At 48.6% G+C, this 19,145-nt stretch overlaps 1 protein-coding gene across 1 annotated transcript; it reads left to right on the top strand.

Annotated features, from left to right (window-relative positions):
* Positions 1-1,268: 1,268 nt before the first annotated feature.
* GPR157 (G protein-coupled receptor 157) lies at positions 1,269-17,573 on the top strand. The gene is made up of 5 exons (XM_035344387.1): positions 1,269-1,807; positions 7,443-7,656; positions 9,533-9,724; positions 10,196-10,459; positions 12,641-17,573. The coding sequence occupies exons 1-4, from the start codon at positions 1,431-1,433 to the stop codon at positions 10,415-10,417; spliced, it is 1,005 nt and encodes a 334-aa protein (XP_035200278.1). The 5' UTR covers positions 1,269-1,430; the 3' UTR covers positions 10,418-10,459; positions 12,641-17,573.
* Positions 17,574-19,145: the final 1,572 nt, after the last annotated feature.

Below are 19,145 nucleotides of genomic sequence, written 5' to 3'. Positions count from 1 at the left end.
GGCTCCACAATAAACTTCTTCTAAACGCACTTCTAAAAGTAGAAGCCTGCTTGATGGAAGTTAACTGAATGTTAAAGGTCAAAAAAGTACGTAGAAAGATCTTGTTTCAAAACAGTGACTTTTAACGCAGAGCAAATGACAGATGCATCAAGGTGACCAAGAAGGATGCCTGTATATTGCAGGAGAATTAGCAAATATAATTTTAAAACATGCTGAAGTTCCATCCAGTAACTTTTTGGAAAGCGCTGGTGTGGCTTGTACTTGGATGTGGATCTGGGGCAGAAGGGATGGGTCTGGACAGCACAGGAGAAGCAGCTTCGAAATGGTTTGCAGTAAAATGGTAAAAGTGGAAAAAATAGCATTAAGTACTGGTTACCCTGAATAATTTGCAGTAAAATGGTAAAAGTGGAAAAAATAGCATTAAGTACTGGTTACCCTGAATAATTTGGTTGTAAAACGGTGTGTTCTTAGTGTAAGGTGGCAAAAATACATGATTTAAAATGTTGAGGAACCTGTTCTCCATTTGGAAGATGGGGATGTAAAACTGAAACAGCATCATAGCAAAAAGCACTATGCAAATAGAAGACATTTCTATTAGGAATGTTTTTTGAGGGGGTATGTTGGATGGCTTCAGGCTCCTAGGAGAAGCCGAGGTGGGGGATAAGGCACCTGGTTTTGTGGGTCAGATAAACCTTGCTAAAATCTGAGCTCAGCTGGGATACTCTGTTTTTCCTGCCAGGAGAAGGATTAAGCTGTTTTAGGGAACGAGACACCTGAACCAACAACAAACTCCACTGGAAACTGAGCACATCGCTGTCAGAATCAAAGCTGAGAGATACCAGTTACCTGCGGGGAAGCCAAGGAAGTATCAGCAAAGCAAACAAGGACACAGTTTATTAACGACTGAAATACGAAATGTGCTTAACTTGGTAGTGAACCCCCTTTTGTGCCTGCTTAGGGGTGTCTGCCTTGCAGGTCCACGAGGCACGGTGTGAGCTGGGGGTGTTGCGGAGCAAGAAAAAGGTAAAGATGGGGAAACCAAAAGGGGTCGGGGGGGGGCGGGGCGCTCCCGCTGAGTTTGGGGGGCTCTGCCTGGGCTGCGGGCGAGCTGCGCGCTCTGCTTGCAGAGGAAAGGAAGCAAGCATGGCTTCGGGACGACAGTTTAAAATAAATATATATAGAGAGAGAAAATAAACCGAAGGGCATCGAGCCGGCCCTTCCCCTTCCCTGCCGGCAGCTGTGCGCGTCTCCCTGCGAGCACAGCCGGCTGCGGGCTGGGGGGGCGCCGCCGGGGTGTCCGGGGCGGGGCGGCGGCAGCGGGGCTGCGGAGGGAGCTCCGCCGCTCCCGGCCCTTCCCTTCCCTTCTTTTCCCATCCCTTCCTTCCCCCTCCGACCCTTTGCCGGCCGGGTGCTCGCCTGGGCTCCCCGCGATGCCCCGGCCGCTGCCTCCCACGGAGCTGTACGCGGCAGAGCGGGCGGTGGTGCTGGCCTCCTGCCTGCTGTCCTGCCTGGGCTCCAGCCTCCTGCTCTGCACCCATGCCCTTTGGCCGGAGCTGCGGACGCGTCCCAGGCAGCTCCTGCTCTACCTCTCCTTGGCCGACCTCCTCTCAGCCCTCTCCTACTTCTACGGGGTGCTGCAGGACTTTGACAGGACGTCGTGGGACTGCGTGCTGCAGGGCGCCCTGTCCACCTTCTCCAACACCAGCTCCTTCTTCTGGACCATGGCCATTGCCCTCTACCTCTACCTCACCATCGTGAGGGGCTCGCCCACGGGGGCCGGCTTGCTCTGCTGCTTCCACGCAGTGAGGTGGGTGCTGCCAGCCGCCCCGGCGAGGCATGGAGCCCATGGGTGCCCCGCCGTGGGGCACGCTGCGCTCATGTCATCCGCTTGCTCCTTGGGGATGCCGTGCCCTTCTCGAGTTCCTTTTCACCAGGGGTTTTGCTGCTTTGGGACTAACCAGCCCTGCTTGTTCCCCTCCTGCCGCTCCCTTGGGAAGAAATAGAGATGCGGAAAAGTTAAAACGGGTTGCTTAAGTTGCAGAGAAAATGTGCTGGTGACTCAAAATCCTGGCTTCTCCCCCTCCGCAGCCTGCTCTGACATCCTAGCAATACTAACCTGAAACTTGTGTTTGCACTCCCTGCCTGCTGCTGCCCAAGCTCCTGCGTTTGGGATCCGTTTCCCGGATTTCCCGTGTCACCCGGGTCTGTTTGTCCTCCCCCTTCCTTAGCAGGTTGCTGTAACCCAGCGCTCCTAGGGGAACCCAGACCACAAGCAAGGAGGCTGCGGGAGAAGTGCTATGAAGGTTGTTTTGGCATGTTTGATTGAAAGCGAGACAAAGCAGCCCACAGTGTAGCTCAGTGTCTTGGTTGCTGCTGCTGGTTAGTGAGCTGATTTTCCACATCATGTTTAGTAAAAAGCCTTCATTATGCAATTTGAGCTTGTGTGATCATGTGCTACCTCCATGCCGAGCAAAACAGTGATCCCTTAGTGCTCTGGGCTGCCAGGCTTTTGCACTAAATTATATGAGGAATTATTTCTTAAGGAAAAAAAAAAAAGCATCAGGGCAAGCTGAGGAATGGGTTTTATTTGGTCTGCTTCTCAGTGAAATATTCATCACCTCTTATTGTCAACAGCGTGACTTGGGAGATGATTGAATTAGAGCTAAGTAAAGATGGGGCAGTGAAAGACATTAAGGTTAAGAGGGAATCAGGGAGGACAGGAATCCTGCCCCACCTCTTTTAATTGCTGCTTGATGGCCAGGTCTGCCTCTGAGCAAGCCCCAGATGACTGCACATGTGGCTGCCTGCACCAGCACCGGGTGCAGGAGGTGAAGTGAGATGCAATGGGACAGGAGGCAGCTTGTTTTCTTTTTTTCCTTTCAATTGAGGTTGATGTTGCACTGGGCAACTCATGGAGAAGAGGAATTGTTGGTGAAGAGCTGCATGGGGCTGAGGGAACAGAGACAAGGAGCCTGACTTCTTCACGGGCATGCTGTTTGCATCAGGCTGCATCAAAGAGCTGCTAACCTGCCCCTCTTGTAATTTCCCTGTCTGCTAGTTACTCGCAGTGAGCTTGGTCTGTACTTAAACATCTCCACCTGGTTTAATGCTGCTCAGCCTTATCAGATACAGGGTGCAGAAGGAAGCTCGGGGAGGCTCAGCAAAGTGCTGCTGGCCCTAATCTGTGCGCTCCTTCACAGCAGTCAAATCCCGAGAGCACCGTGGTGCTGCGAGAGAGGAAGGGAGTGTTCAAACTCAACTTCCTCCGGGTGAATTTGCTAGGCTTATTTTCAGGGCTCTACAGTCAAAATGAAATGCCACCTTCTGCTCTAGGTGTTGTTCAGCTCCGCCTGCCCTGTTTCAAGGGCAGCATGTATAGCTTTCATCTAAGTCTTGTTTCCAGGTTCTGCTTCGTAAGTGGTGACTCCCATTTTGTGCTCAAAGCGTCTTCTTGCTTTACAACCTGTGTGCAAAGCAGGGAGAACAAGTGAGGACCTGTCCTCTGCTCAGCCCCTCCTGACACATCCTCCTTCCCTGCATTTCTGTCGCTCCCTGAGAACTCCATCAGAAGCACAAATTCTGGACATTGTGCTTGGCAGGGTCTTGCCCCCACACTTTTCAGTGCTTTGGAGTTCTTCAGGCTGTCTGCTGTGCTTTTGGCTAGAAAAATCTTGTAGTGCCACACACGTAGGCAAGAACCTGGGGCTTTTTTTTTCTTATCTTCACTTCCCAGGTTGCTGACATGGTCATGCAGTGACCGCCATGCAAAGAGCTGTGCTGAGATGCGCGTCTGGCAGGGATGGAAGGCAGGACGGGGTTTGGTCATGCACGAGTTTTCCAGCCCTCTCAAGCAGCTGCTCATCCGGGGCGAGCGTTTGTAGCAATGCATACTCGTTTAACATTGAGCATAACCAGAGACTCTGCTCTTTAGCTGAGCAGAGCTGGCTAAGTGTGTGTTGGAAGTTACTACCTGGAATTTTGTTTTTTAGGGAAATCAGGACGTTGCAGGGGATGAAACCTGATGAACGGGTTTGTTCCTTACCGAGTTGAGTCACGGTAACACATGCACCTCTTTTAGAGCCAGACTGGGCAACTGCGGGCCCTGGTTTGTTTTTAAATGTGTGCTGAGCTCAGATGAGCTTTGAAAACAAGCTTGCAGCAAGCTTTGAAAATATTTGTAGTACTTGTAAGCTGCAAGTTCTGGCATTGGGAGTGTAAGTTTCCAGGCTACCTCACTTGTTCTGGGTTTCTAAATGTCAGGCATCGTTTGGTTGGGCAATAACTTCTTTGCTCTGAGAGCAGCTGATCCAAATGCAGGGCAAGGAGTGGGCCAGAACCCACCTTGGGCTTTCTTCTTCTTTTTCGTATGAGGTGCGGGGATCTCTTGGATATTGCTGTGGCTTTGTCTCCTCATTCAGAAAAGGCTCAAGGTCAGGCCAAGCCAAGGGAAGCTGCCCGGCTGCCGGTGTCTCAGCTTTTAAATCCTCTGGGAGGAATCTCTGCATGGTACCAGCAGGTTGGTACTTGGGTACTGCAGACTCAGTTAATGTTTGGGTAAGAAAATGCAGAAATTCAGCTGGGAGTAGATTTGGTCTGGAGTTCTGCTTACAGCATGTGCTCGAAGCTCTTTCAAGTTGGCTTGGATCTCCAGAAGCCTGATATTTCTCCTGAAGAGTAAAAATTCCAGTTCCCATCAGGAAGCACCTGCAGGTTGCTGTAGGATGGCTGCTTGTCTGACCTGTGCAGGCCAACAGCTGCGAATCTTCCCTGCTTGCAGGAGCCAGTGGGGAAGAAAGCACCTGTCCGGAGTAAATCAAAATGTGGTGGTAAGCAATCTGACCTCAGGCACACTGAGGACAAGAAAACCAGCACAGAGTGAGTCCTTACCCTACCTCATATAAATGCAGCGCTTGTGTTAATCTGGAGTGATGTGCTGGATTGGATAAATTTGTATTAATAGATTACTGGGTGCTCTATTAGGGAAATAAGAGCAGTTGTATCTGCCTGAGGGATGGGATTGCCTCCTTTTATCTCCTGCACTGATGGCATTTAGATCTGAGAGGCCCAACCTACGTAATTACACTGTGGGGCTCAAAGGAAAAATTCTGCCTCTTCATGCTATCTTGGATCCTTTTTATTCGAGTCTTCAAACTTGCTTTGGGTGTGTATAATGTATTATTTTCTGGCTCTTCTAGATAAGTATGAAGCATTGGTATTTCCCATTCCTTGGTAATTTGTTCTCTGGGGGTTCTTAAAAATAATTTAATCATGAGTCTCAGTTCTCCTTTCCCCGTTTCTAAAACATTTTCAAATAAGCTGGAACTGATGAAATTCCTTTAAATGTCTGATTATTTTCTAGATTCTTTCCAATTTCACTTTGGGTTTGTAATCCTTTGTGCTTAATGTTAGTTGTGATAACCTTCTGATCGCAATACACTCCTTCAGTGAAAATTGAAGCCTAAATTAAGCTCCTGATGTGTGGCAGTTTCCTTCCCCATTCTATCTTTTATTGATTAGGGACTTGAAGATTTCTTTTTTTTGGTCCCTTGCTAGTGAGTTGTTACTTCATACTGTAGCCTCTATTTATGTGTCTGTATGTCCTCACACTGTTCTTTTATATTTATAACCAGTAATTTGACCCAGTTTGATCTCCTCGTATCGTTCTCTTTCAGTTTCAGGTCACTGTGGAGATCATTATTTAGGCAAATTAGTTTCTTAATACATTTCCTTTGTCCTGGTGCTGGACTCATTTGTGCTTATGTCCTTTAATATGGTTTCTTTAAGGAAGGACCAGTTCCCTTGAGTGCTTATCCATACCTTCGCGGTCAGTTCTTCCAGATATTGAAATGTGAACCTCTGAGCCTAGAATCCTTGTTCTTGGGCCACTTCACCATTTTTACCAGAATGAGAGGGTTTTGAGAGGCGCAGTAGGAATTTTCATGGTGGTGTTGATGTCTGGTATGTGTTCAGAAGGCTCTGACAACAGTACAAGGAGGACTCCCTGCAGCAGAGCCGCCCTTAAACACCACCACCAGCTTGAGTTAGCACCAGCCATTCTGAACAGAAGATGGCAACAGGATGTTCCAGGTGAAAAAGCTGGGGAAAAAAAAGCTGAAAAGATGACTCTGAATTTCTTATACCCTTCTATTTACATTCATTTTGTGTGCGTGTAACTGATGTTAGGAGCATGATCCTGTCCCTGTTCTCTGCAGCTCCTCCAGGCCACCAGCAATATAAGTACAAACCAGGAAGGTGATGAGACCAGTAGAGTAGTGCCTTTTTCTTTGCGTCTGCAGAGAGCAGGGTGTTCATGCTGGAAGCTCAATCTCAGCTCTCTGAGGCATTTGTCACTTTTAGAGGAACTGTCCCTTGTAAGCTTCCTCAGAAACATTTTCTGAGGGTGAATGTGGGAAGGGCAGGTGATGTGTTCAGCTCCAGTGTTTCAGCCACGGAGTGACGTGTGAGCTGTACATCGTGGGCTGGGGCAGCTCTGTGAAGTCCTGGGTATTTACAGCTGACGGGAAGGGGCTGGGTGTTTTTACATCTGGGTTGGGGGAATCTTTCGGTTCTTGCTCATGGCTTTTTGTGGGCAGCCTGAGCTGCTGAGTGACTTAGTCCATGTGTGTCACCATGGTTATTTTTCTGCTAGGTGCTTCCCTATATCTGCCTCTGCTGGCAGGACAGAAGCTGAAGTCAAAACACAGCTCCAAATGATATGAAACTGGCTCCTCTTTGCTTCCCCAGTTATAATGCTGTTACCGTTAGTTCTTTTCCTTGGAAAGAAACTTTCCCTTGGCCCTTCACAAATGATTCTTGCTCCTAAAATATCGACTACACCTCCATCAAAACAACAACAACAAAAAAACACCGTTACTACTAGCACCACCATCAACTACAGAAACAGAAATGATGCAATGAAACTGTGGATTTCTTTGTGTCACCTGTGCAAAGCATCACGTAGGAATCAGTGTGGGGTTTGGTCGCTTGTGTTTTGAAAGCTATGAATGGGCTAGCCTGCTCGCGAATAGCTGGCTCCTGCAGGATGGGCACGTTGTACCATGCTGTGGTGGTCTGCCAAACCCTGGATCTCTCCTGCTAGGTGTGCAGGCCAGGTCCCAGTTCTGGAGCTCAGGCTGGCACATTGTTACCTGTCTGTCCTTTGTATGTCCTCCAGACCTGAGACCCCAGATTCCTAGAGCAGATCCCTAGGAATTGAAGCAGGGACTGCATGGGTTTGTGTTCCTCACAGGGTGCTGTCAGAGGCCTGCCTGTCACAGCCGCTTCCCTTAGGCCTTGTGCAGGAGTGCTGGCATCCTGCAGGAGGAATTGGCATCCTGTGTGATGAAAGATCGCTTCATCTGTCACCCATTTCTCCCAGGGTGTTGGGGGACTAAACTGAGTGTGTTCTCAGCTTAACCTTGCTTCTTCTGTTCTTTCCTCAGCTGGGGAGTTCCCCTTTGCATTACGGTTGCGGCTGTTGCTCTGAAGAAGATTGGCTACGATGCCTCCAATGTTTCTGTGGGCTGGTGCTGGGTCAACCTGGATGCAGAGGATCGCGTCTTGTGGATGCTGCTAACGGGGAAAGTTTGGGAGATCCTGGCCTATGTGACTCTGCCGGTGCTCTACATCCTCATCAAGAAGCACATTAACAGAGCGGTGAGTACTTTGCTGCTTTCAGATCACATTACAGGCTTGCTGTGTGGTTGTATCCTCCCACTCTCTGAAGATTTTGCTGTGTATTAGCAGCTACACAGGCAGGCATTGCTTCATAAACTGCTGAAATACGTCCAAGTGCTGGGAGAAGCAGTACTGCTGAGTCAGCAGCCCGTAGCATCATTGCACAATGACTTAGCACCAGAAGAATGTAAAAGCCTCTTGAAAACTTTAAGGGGTTACGAGATGAAATGTGAGTCCTGCAGTAGGAACTGAAACAGTGTGTGAAGGACAAAAATTCAGCTTTTATCAGTCATCCATATAGTTCCACTTGTACCAAGCCTGAATTCAGCCTCTGGTCTGACTTACCTAACCACAGTCATTTTAGGATCGCTAATGACAGCTTGCATCTGAGTCCCTATTTGTACTTGCAGGCTTCAGAGGGTTCTTTGCTGCTGTTTATTGTGAACACAAAGAATCCAGACATACTGGACAATACTTGCGTAATAGAAATGAAATCTAAATTATGAGATTGGCAGAAAGAACATAATAGCTGAATTAGGAAAAAAAAAAATCCAGATAAATGCCCTTCTGGAAAGCGTTGCCAGTGCACACCTGCTTGCTGTGCTGAAGCTATGGCAGTAGTAGTAGTGCATAAACACAACTCTGGTGAGGGCAGAGTTTCCCAGATGAACTGGAAGAACAGCACAGTCCGTACAAGTCCCAGAGGACCCAGGGAAGGGAAGCTGGGAAGGGTTTGCTCGTGCCTGTCACCACTACGGACACAAGGCAGACGGGACTCAATGTTCCAGCAGCTGTTGAAGACAGCAACGTGACTGCCTGGAAAGCTGATCCCCCTCCTGCTCTGCCAGGGACACGTGGCTGCTCTGCTCTGCTGTCCTGCTGAGAGCCACTCGATGCTTGTAGTGGGGTCTGAGCAGCAGCACGTGGGGCTTTCTGGGCTGGAGAAGCCCTCCTCTAGGGACTTCACATTTCCAAGGAAGAGCAAAAGCCAGCCAGGGCAGGGTTTGGGCTGTACTTTTGGGTTTTGCAGGGTTGATTCTGGCATGGTTTGAGACTGTGGAAGTATCTGCTGTTGGGGAGGCATGTAGTGGGCATATGAGGGTCTTTCTGAATGAGAGCTGAGGAGTCACACCTGGGATTACTGGAGCCCAGGAGAACACTGCATGAAAGCTGTGTGTGCTCAGTAGCCCTGATAGTAGGAGAAATAGTATTTGGCAGGTCAGCTGTCCTGAGTTTTAATCTCTTCACCTACATTGCCATCCTGGTATTCATGATCATGTGTCCCTGCAGGTGCTCCATGGGTTGTGGTGACCTGCTCTCCCCCATCCAGGATGCTGCGTACATCCAGCATCTTCCAGCATGGAAAGGTCTCAGGGGCCTTGCACCTCCAACTGCCCTTATCCAGGGTATAGATCCCAGAAACTTTTTACTACCTGTAATGTTAGGGAGGTTTACTGGCTTGTTAAACCTATGGAAGCCCATTGCTAACAGTATATGGTCAGAAATCAATCACCAGATACCTCACAGGGACTGCTGGAGGCTGACGGGATTGCTGGATCTGTAAAAGTGCCCAGCCAGGCACTGTGAGAGCAGGTTCCTGCAGCAGTGATTTGTTTGTCTGACCCAGCAATGTAGGGTATAATAAAGCTCTAAGAAGAGCTGGATCTCTTTTATTTGCAACTCCTTGGCTTTAGCAGGAATGTTTGCATTAGCAAGGGCAGAATGTGGCTCAAGACCAGTGCTGTGTAACCGTGTCCATCAACTGCCCACAGGATGCAAAAACTGGGTTAGCCTCAATGTCCAGAGTGTGTTGCTTTTTGTTCACGTTTTTGTCTCTCCTTCATCCCCACGGAAGCATGCAGCGCTCTCAGAGTATCGCCCCATTCTCTCAAGAACACCGCTTCAGCCCCGGACTTCCATAGCAGATAAAAAGCTGATTCTCATCCCTGTCATCTTCATCATCCTCCGCATCTGGAGCACTGTGCGATTCATTCTGACGCTCTGCAACTCCCCTGCAGTGCAAAACTCAGTCCTGGTTGTCCTGCATGTAAGTATTGGCCAGGCAGTGCATCAGAAGGAAGGTCTGGAAGGGAGATAGAGCCTTGTTGGTCTCAACATCACTTTCTATGCCAGGATACAGCTCAGGCTGGCACAACACATTTGCCTTGCGAGAGCATCAGCTCCCTGGGATGCTCAGCAGTGCTGTTCCAGCATCATCTAGCGGACGCTGAGAATAACTGCAGTGGGAGCTTGCTACAGGCAAGCTGCTTGTAGGAGAAGCTGGGTGCCTGTCCTGGAGCAGGGTCAGCCTGCTTCACACCCAGACCAGGCTGCAGGAGCGGCACAACAGCAGCCTGTGCTGTTTTGGGGTGTGAGACTGGTTTTTCTTTTGTTTTCCTCGCTTAGGTGGAAGTTGCTGACAGCACTACAGCTGGTCTGACCTGACGTTTGCTGTTTTGGATGTGGGAAGGTGTTGGTACAAACAGCACTGGTTAATTCCTTTCTTGTCCCCTTGCAGGGAATCGGTAACACATTCCAAGGCGGTGCCAACTGCATTATGTTTGTCCTCTGTACACGCGTGGTCCGGGCTCGGCTGCTCTCCTCTCTGTGCTGTTGCCGCTATGATGACTCAGGTTGGCCTTCGCCAAGGTCGAGCAGCAACCGGCAGCGCCCAGACCCTGCTGAGAGCGAGGACGTGCCAGACCCTGAGCGGACAAAACCTCTGCTCTCCAGCACCTGAGCCTGTGCTGCCCACATCTCTGCACTGACTTCATCTCTCTGGGTAAGCTGACGGTGCACCGCTTCATGACCCAGTGCAAGAACTGGGGAGCAGCACTTGGGGAGGACTGGGGTGGAAGGGTTCCCCTACGGGGTAGGGTTCTGCTACTGCTGCATGGGTTCCCTGTCTGACTGCAGGGATGACATGTACATCTCCAGTTCAGATGCATTTGGTGCCCCAAGTGTTCCTAGTATCGTGATGCAGTCCGTGCTGCCAGTTATCACAATTGGGGACTGGGGGTCAGTGACACATGCAGGTTTATGTAGGAAATCTGCAGGAGCCAAAGCGTGGCATCAGTTCTTTGTGGCTTCAGGTGCAAGGTTTGACACTGGATGATGCACTTGATTTTGTCTGTGTCTTGATTCCTTGGGCTTGACCTGATGAGTGATAATTGCAGAACATGCAGGAGTTTTGGATTTAATCCACGCAGCATCATTTTGGGGCTGGGGCTCTGTGTGTGCTTCTGCCTGAGGCAGATTCTGACAGCGCTCTTGTGTACTTAAAGGTAGCAAAAGCACAGCTGTCCTGGCAGGTTTGGTAAATATAACTCGTAATATGCTGGGAACTGCAGTTTCTTGAGGAAGGGTATGAAGCCCCATGTCCTCCTGCAGTTGTGCGTAGCCTGCAGGCCATGCTGAGTGAAAGGGCTGAGCCTGGAAGGCAGCGAGCTGCTCTGGTGGACTGCAGCAGGGGCTCAGCAGCCTGGAGAGGAGGCCTAGGGGGATGTACTGCAGGTCTTTACACCTCTCTCATGTACTTCTGGTTTGGTCCTCCCAGACCACAAAGCCTAAAGGGAAAAAAAAAAGGCAGATTTTTAAAAAATCAATAATCAATTCTTTTTAATCTGTATAACAAGCTTTTGCAGAAAGAGCAGAAGGCTCAGGAATTGCTCGGGGAGAGAGGGCAGCTGTCAGGTTCCCACTGCTCCAGGCACCCAGCTGTTCCAAACCTGCTCGTACTACTTTAATTTTAACAACACACAGAACAAACTGCATGGTACAGTGACCTCATGGGACTAGGCAGAGGCGAGTCTTCTTAATGCTAAGTCTTCACTTCAGGAAATAACTTTATTAAGATATTAATACATCTGAGCCCTCTGGTACAAGAGCTGCGTAGGCTTGGGAAGGTGGAGTCCTCAAGGGCTCATTAGCCCATTTCATGGGGCTGGAGAGGGGCTCAGTTCTTTAGCATCCCCAGAGCCTTTGAAGGATAGATGCAAGTATCTTTTATCTCTGGTATAGATGACTTCAAGAAGTTTTGCCTGCTTTCAGAAGTTTTTCTTTTCTTTTTTTTTTTTTCTTTTAAAACTTCTAACAGATAAGTAGCAACCTTGGTAGCTCAACCTCGTGTTAACCCCATGTGGCTTTGAAAGAGGAGCTATATTAAAAAGTGTTCTTGCAGAAAGGCAGGATAGTAAATCTTAAATGTTACAAGACTTAGAATTATGCTGTGTTCATTTTTTTAGAGCCAGCCCTGAAGAGACAGTAGAATTGTCACCAACTTGGCTAAAGGAGCATGGGAAAGCAAAGCAAACAAAATCAAAAAAGACTCCTTGTTCTCAATTTCCCTTTTTCCATAACAGCAGAGTGCTGAGAAATGCTTTTGGAACAATGTGCAGCTTGACAGAATAACATTCCCTTCTCCTCGGGGTTCAGGGAAGCATGCTGGTTCGTGAAGATCAGCTATTGGCAACAGCACCTGTGCTGATACAAGTGGAAAATCTCTGATGACAGAAGCCTTCATGTAGGCAAGGCCAGGGAAGTAAAAGCAGCCAACAGAGAAGTTCCTAGAAGTGTCTTTAGTTTCTAATGCTGCAGCTGATCACAGCCTAAATAGAAGCAGGGATGGGATAATGGGAGAGGAAGGGTCTGTGGTGGGCTGCAGAAATGCGTGGCTGCTCCTGGCAGGTCCCCTTCAGTGTCTGGCATGAAGTACATGAGCGCAGTGGTCCCTGCAGCATCAGCTGTCTGTGAGGAGGTCTGAAATCTTCCCTGTCAGGCATGGGCTGGAGAAGTTGGATTCTGAGCCTATTTCCCTCCATGCCTATTTTCAGTTTCTTCAGGGTGATGCCCCCTCCGGCTCAGGCTGCAGCAGGCCTCTTGTCCTGCCCCAGAGCAAACCTGAGCGCCCTGGTGCGGGAAGAGGGGAAGGCTCGGGGTTTTAACTGTGCTTCATGTTGTGCAGGTGCAGGATCGCCCAAGAGTCCCACAGAGGGAGCTAAAGGCTGGGGAGAAGCACTGCTGGAGTGGCCGAGGAAAATGAAGATGGGCATGCAGATCCCAGCTGCGGTGGTCCTGACCTTCACTCAGGATCTTCAGGAAGATACTGTTTGGCTGCGCTCCAGCCTCCCGGGTTTCTTCCCTCCTTCTCCTCTCCTTCCACCATAAATTTTAAAATTGTTTGGGGTTTTGCTTTTCTGTCTGACAGAGCAAAGATGTTGTTGTGAGTTCTGGGGTCAACAAATAGGGGGATAGGGAAATTTTAGTAGATGCTGGATAGGAGTGTCCTGGGCATGGGTTTCAGTCCTGAGGTGTGAGGCCTCCCGGGGAGCACTGGTCTGGCTCCTGTTCTTCACTTGAATATGGACAACAGCATGCAGACACGTTTGTTTGGTGGTGACGGTTCCTCTTCACGTTTTATTCCTCCTTGGTGGCCAGGGGTCATCATCATCATCAGGGTGCATGGTGGCTGCATGTTTATTGCCCCCTGGGGATCTCAACTCCACAGACTCTTGGTGCTGAGGGGCACCTGCGCTCACCAGCCCGGTCTCCAGCAAGGATGGCCCTCACCATCCACAGGAGGGTGCCTGGCACGTGCTGGCCTCGTGCTGGCCTCCAGCCAGCCTCTGCCGAAGCACAGCCCGCGACCTGCTCCTGTCCTGGGAGTTTGTCCCGGGAGCATTGTATCAGGGCCAGGGAGGGGACGGTTTGTTGGTTGGAGATACTGTGTTAATTTATTTACAGCTCCTCACTTGCTTGTGTTTTTTTAAAATATTTTTTTCCAACTTCTACAAAATAAAGTTCCATTTCTTTACCAAGATGTTGTTCAAGCATGTTGTGATGGGCCTCTTGGCGCCTTGAAGAATTTGGATGAGAAAATATTGTGACCTCAGCTTTCAGGTTTCTTGTGTGTCTAGTGTAAAGACTGACCAATGCATGTGCCAGAAGACAAATCTCTTCTACTGATATGTAGATGAGTATCTCTTCCTATCATTTTATATATATAGAAATGTAAACTTCTGATCAGTTTGAGCAAACCTGTTCACCAGTATGTGTTGTTATGTCCAGTTCCCCCGGGCCTATTGCTATGAACTGTGAAAAGAACAGTGTGTGGGGCTTGTTTCCCATAGGTTCTGTTGACCTTATGGACTGTGGTGCTTCAGCTGTGTGAGATTACAAATGTCACCTAATCATGAGATTACCAATTGAATTTTCTCCAGATGAGGCCACGCTGTCCGGTAGGTGGGACTAACGCTGGGCAGAGCTGGAGCTTTCCCAGGGCTTGCCCAAATAGAGAAAATTCAAGTCTTTATGGAAAAAATGGGCAGACTGACAATAGTAGTGCTGTGTAAGGTGCCATGCATTCACAGCTGTGGATGAACTTTACTCAGATTAAAACTTTGGCCATTTTACAGGGCTAGAAGCAGCCGGGGCCCCAGAGCAAGGAGTGGTGCTGGCCCATGGCTATATTCAGAACTGATTGAGCAACAGTGTCTGTTACTGGTTGCACAATGCTTCCCATGTGAGATATCTGCTTTTCTGTGGCTTATAACTGTGCCCCAAATTTAAGTGGTTGATCCTAAAATGTTCTCTGCTGGAGGCCAGCTGCACGGCAGGCAAGGAAATGAGCCTGGATGCTGCAGAGAGCAAGCAGAGGGAAAGGTGTTTGTTCTGCAGTGTTAGAGGTGACTGAAAGTCCCTTGAGGTATTTTGGTTGCTCTATCCAGGGGAGTTTACATCAATGCCCTGCCTTGTGTCTGCATTATAAGCCTTTGAAAAAAAGTTATCTTGTATGTCAAGGGTTGTCTTTTAGTTTATCCTATATACTGCAGTGTCTTTGTCCCTTGGAGCTCCTGTGCTCAGTGTGCCCCGGTGCATGGACCTGGGGTTGTGGCAGAATGAAGGGCAGGAGCCGTGTGCTGGCTTCCAGCAACCATCCTGGGGGGTCTTTGAAGCTCACAGAGGTTCGAAGGACATCAAGATGGAAAGAGCTGTGGGGAGGGTGCTGGCTGCCTGTAGGAGGGGAGCCAGAGGAGGGAAAGAAAGAAAAGTGTTGGGGCTGCGAAGAGCAGAGCTTGTTAAACAGGAAGAGCTGAAGGGCAACCAGGCAGGAAGGATGAAAGTGACTTGAGGTGGTTGGAAGGGGAGGTCAAAAAGCTCTTAACAAAATGTTAAGACTAACTGGATAGCAATGAACCCTCAGAGTGGAGGAGAGTGGGCTGTGCGGAGGAGGCAGGTATGGGATGCAGGGACAGATTGGATAGAATGAGAAAGCAAGCTTTGAAATGAGGGGAATAAAGAGCAAAAGGCTGTAGTGGCTGCAGGGTGCTTGCCCACACCGTTTCCTGAGGCAGGAGTGAGTTAGAACTTGGTGAGTTCACCCTTCACCGTTACATTCATCTGCTGGTACTGGCTTGGTCACTGCAAAATACCATTCCCCCTTTTATTTTTCTTCTCTTCATGAGACTTGAGTCTAATTGTGTAAGGTGATCCCTGGCACCAGGAGTGAGCCAGGGTTCTGTAGATTTAGGCAGTTTTTTAGTTTGTGAAACATGGAGCTTGTGGGTTTAATGAACCATCTGCTTCCGAGCAGAGGATGAATCTCTTGTTGCCGAAAGCAGAGGAGCTTGGAAAACTAATTTCTGGCTGTGTCACTACTATCTCCCCTCCTCAAGAGACAGAACTGTTCTGGAGACGAGACCTGAGTGCTCTAATGCTGCCAAACCAAACATTTGTATTGTACAAATCACTTCTGCTACTCAGAAGTAGCAAAAATGTCTCCTGTGCTGTGCTGAATTCCCCAAGTCTTGTAGCCTGTGCAAACCCAGAGGGAACCACAGAAATCGATGCAGGGTGGCATGAGCTGGCAAAAGGCAGGTCTTGGCTGGCATAGTCAGTACTTCTGTCCTGCATAGAAAAGTGAACCCACTGAGGTCCAAGAGGGCAGCGTGGGTATTTTGAATGGTCAGGTGCTTCTGCTGAACAAAGTGCAGATGGAGCTTTAATGGCCGAGCATTCCAACACTTCCCGAAGCATCTGCTGCATCACACAACCATGCCAGTGCAGAAAGGAGCAGACAGTTCACAGTGCAACTTATCAGGGCGTGATACGGTAAGTTTACAGACCTGCTTGCTCCTCTGTGCTTATTTAGGGGATGTGTGTGTGACTGAGGCTCTCCTGAGATGATCTTTGACAGTAGCTGTGGGAAAGGAAGAAGGATGCTACCCAGTATTGCATTTGTGCAGCAAAACCAGGGTCTTGATTACCTCTGAGTTGCAGGGCTTGTGTGTCACTGTTTATCTGCAAGATGTGCCTATTTTATCCAGCACCCCCCTCTACTCTGGGTAGGTGTTCAGGCTGCCATGTCTGCCCCTTGCTTAATTGCCTGGATGCCATGGATGCAGCTGATAAAGCAGTGCCTGTTTACAACTCTTTTGCAGGCAAATCACTTGTTACCTAAATTATGGTCTCACCAGTTGTAGTTCAGGGCTGCATGTCATATTGGTTTAGCCTTGCTACACGTGCAGTTCCTTCCCAAGTTGCAGGTGAAAAGGCTGCCAGCATCAGTCCCTGGACGTGTTGTGCTGCAGGGTGTCTGCTAATGAGGCTCCTTACCGCGGGCATTGCCATCAGCAGCACCGCCAGTGCCTAACCTAACCACAGCTTTTCCACTGCCTGCTGCTGATGCTCTCAGCTGCATCTGTCTCCAGCAGATTTACTCTCCTCAGAACAAAACCTCACCTCTGAATTATGCCTGCCCCCTCTTGCCAAAGATGGCAGGGCTCTGTAGGATCCAGCTTTGAGCACAGACAATTGAGCTGATCGTAAATAGTTCTCTGCGTACTTGCATGGGAACTCATCGTGCAGTGGACAAGTGCAGAGGAGAGAAGATAACAGAGGTGGGTTAATGCCTCCAGGCAAATGCACTCCGTGCTCTAGCAGGCGTAAGAAGCTTAATATGTGCAGTGCAGCAGCTGAAATGAGAAAAGTGCCTGTAAAATTCCTGTGAAGTTGGCTCTGCTCTTTGCTCAAGTCCAACGGGATCTGAACAATTGGAGGCAGTAGTTATTCCCCTGCAATTACTGCGAAAGTTCAAGGACAAGGTTGTTCACAATCCTGTCTTCCTTCATTGATATCTCCCAAGCTCAGGGCCAATTGCCACCTTAGGGAGGCTGTTGCCAGCCTCTTGCTGTGATTGGCAAATATTCAAAGTGTTCTACTGTCATAAGCAAATATTTATTCTCTGATGAAGGATTTCTGATGGCAAATACATGTCCTGTTTGATTTCTGTCTATAACAAGGTTATTTATTCAAACTCAGGGAAAGAGTTTATAAACCATGACAGATGTCTTCTTTCTTATGATTACTGAATATTGGAGTGGCTGCCTGCCTGCCAAGAGCTCCCAGAAGGATGATACTGGCTTCAAAAAGCAGGAATTTTTCATGAGAAGCGTGTCCTTCAGGATTCCCCACCCGTGGGGCAGAACGAGTCACGTATGAAGCTTTTTCCCTCTTCTGACCCAAGATCTGTGAGTGAGCTATAACCTGTCCCATTTATTTTGGGGTACTTTGAATGGTTTTTGAAGGCAACATGTGAAAAGCTGTGTTAGCTCCAAGTGTCTCTGTTGGTGCCAGCTAGCTGCAATCCCTTGATGGGAATGCTGAGGCAGGATGAGAGTTTTTGAGGTAATGAATACTCTGTTTTGCATCTCTGGTCAGTTAAGACCCCAAGGGATATGTAGGGCCATGATGCAGGAGCAAGCTTTTGGGAGACACGGGATGTGAGCCACTGAAATAGTTTCCATAAGAAAACTACTAAGAGGATTATGTGGGTCCTGTAGGTTCCAATTTGTCACAATATCCAAGCAAACAGTGTTTTTGAGGTTGTTGGCTTACAACAGATCCAGGAAGGGACAAATGGCAAGTCTAGGGACCAAGTCACACTGCCCTGAAGCAGCAGGGCTCTGTTCCCCTTCCTATTTTTAGGGCAGGTTCTCTTACCAATTTCTCTTGTGACAGGCTTTGCAAGCTGTGCTTGCAGTTTGAGCTGACACCTCGTTAGTGTGTCTGCCCCTGCAAATGGCTACACAGATGAATTCCTAGTGCCAACAGCATCGTAGCGTTCACGTAAGCAGCTGCAGCAAGTAATTGTGGAAGCACACAGTGGGAACCTGACCAGCATCATCTGAGCAGCTGGACCATTCCTGACCAGCACTTTCTGCTCTGATTCATCTCATCTTTTACAACACCTCATATAAAAAAGTGAAAGATATTCAAGGACTTAAAAACCCAACACAATGCTCAGTGTAGGATGACTTCACCGCACTGGAGGGAGGCTGCGGCCACTCGAGGCATGCATGCAGGTCGCGTGAACACCTCTGACTCAAGAGATGCATTTTTTAAGCTGGGTGCTGAAGACAGACCAATAACAATGTGGTTTTATTCTAGTTGTTCTCGCTGCCAGAGGTATCTGTGAACTTTGCGTTTTGCTGATAAACTTGAGGAATTGTAGTTAATTGTTAACTAAATCCTGTGCTGTTTGAAGTAGCCTCCTCGTGTAGGTGGTTAATACTTAGCCGGCAGCATGGTACACCGTGTGTGGAAAGAAAGCTAATATGATTTGCTGTAAAAATGACATATTCTGTGCACTGTCAGAAATAAACCTGAGAAGGAAGAACCTGCAATCTGCTCTATGTATTTAGCTGCCTTTGATTTCTCTTGCCCCACCAAAAAATATGAATTAATATATGTAAATAGCAGCCAGTACTATTCAGCCACTGCTCAGTGGTAATGGGTTGTTCTGTTTTTATAATGGCTGTGTGATTTTAACTAGAATCAATTAAGGTTTGTGTAAAACTGAACGTTCCTGATGTCAGTGCCTGGCGTCATTCTTTGCCCTCGCTGTGTGGGCATTGCCTTGGCTGCCTTGCTGGGTGTGAAGTGCCTGGAAGACAAAACTTTTGGGCTCGAGGAAGGGCAGCACACCTGGTGGCAGCCACATAACTTGGTGTAACTGCAAAAACAGGACGTCTGTGTGAGCCTGTCAGGGCAGACATCCTTCCCATATGGACCTCCTGTGCCATCCAGTAATGTGAAGAAGCATTTGTGCTCTCTTCTCATTTTCACGGTGCCCACAAACCCAGGTTTTAATGTGGAATTCTTCAACATTTTCTCTCATCTTGTTCTCTAATGAGCCAAAGCAATTACCAGCCCTGGCCAACCCTGATGTTACTCCCTGCAGTGCTTTATTGTGCTCACTCTGGATCACTGAGCAGTGTTTGCACTTTCAAAATCACACGCTTAAAGGTGTTCACACCTTTAAAGGTGTTCTGTTTTTGGTCCTGACCGGGATTCCTCTGGTGGAGGTGGCTGCGAGCTGCAGGTTCTTGTGATGCTCAATGAGAACCTGCAGCATTTTTCTCTCTGAATCCATTCCTGCTCTCCCCCCAGGTCTCTGCATTAATCAGTAG

This window comes from Oxyura jamaicensis, chromosome 21 (genome assembly GCF_011077185.1).
Source record: "Oxyura jamaicensis isolate SHBP4307 breed ruddy duck chromosome 21, BPBGC_Ojam_1.0, whole genome shotgun sequence".
Classification (NCBI taxonomy): Eukaryota; Metazoa; Chordata; class Aves; order Anseriformes; family Anatidae; genus Oxyura; species Oxyura jamaicensis.
The sequence above is the reverse complement of the archived record's forward strand: the minus strand, read 5'-3'. Positions and strand labels throughout refer to the sequence as shown.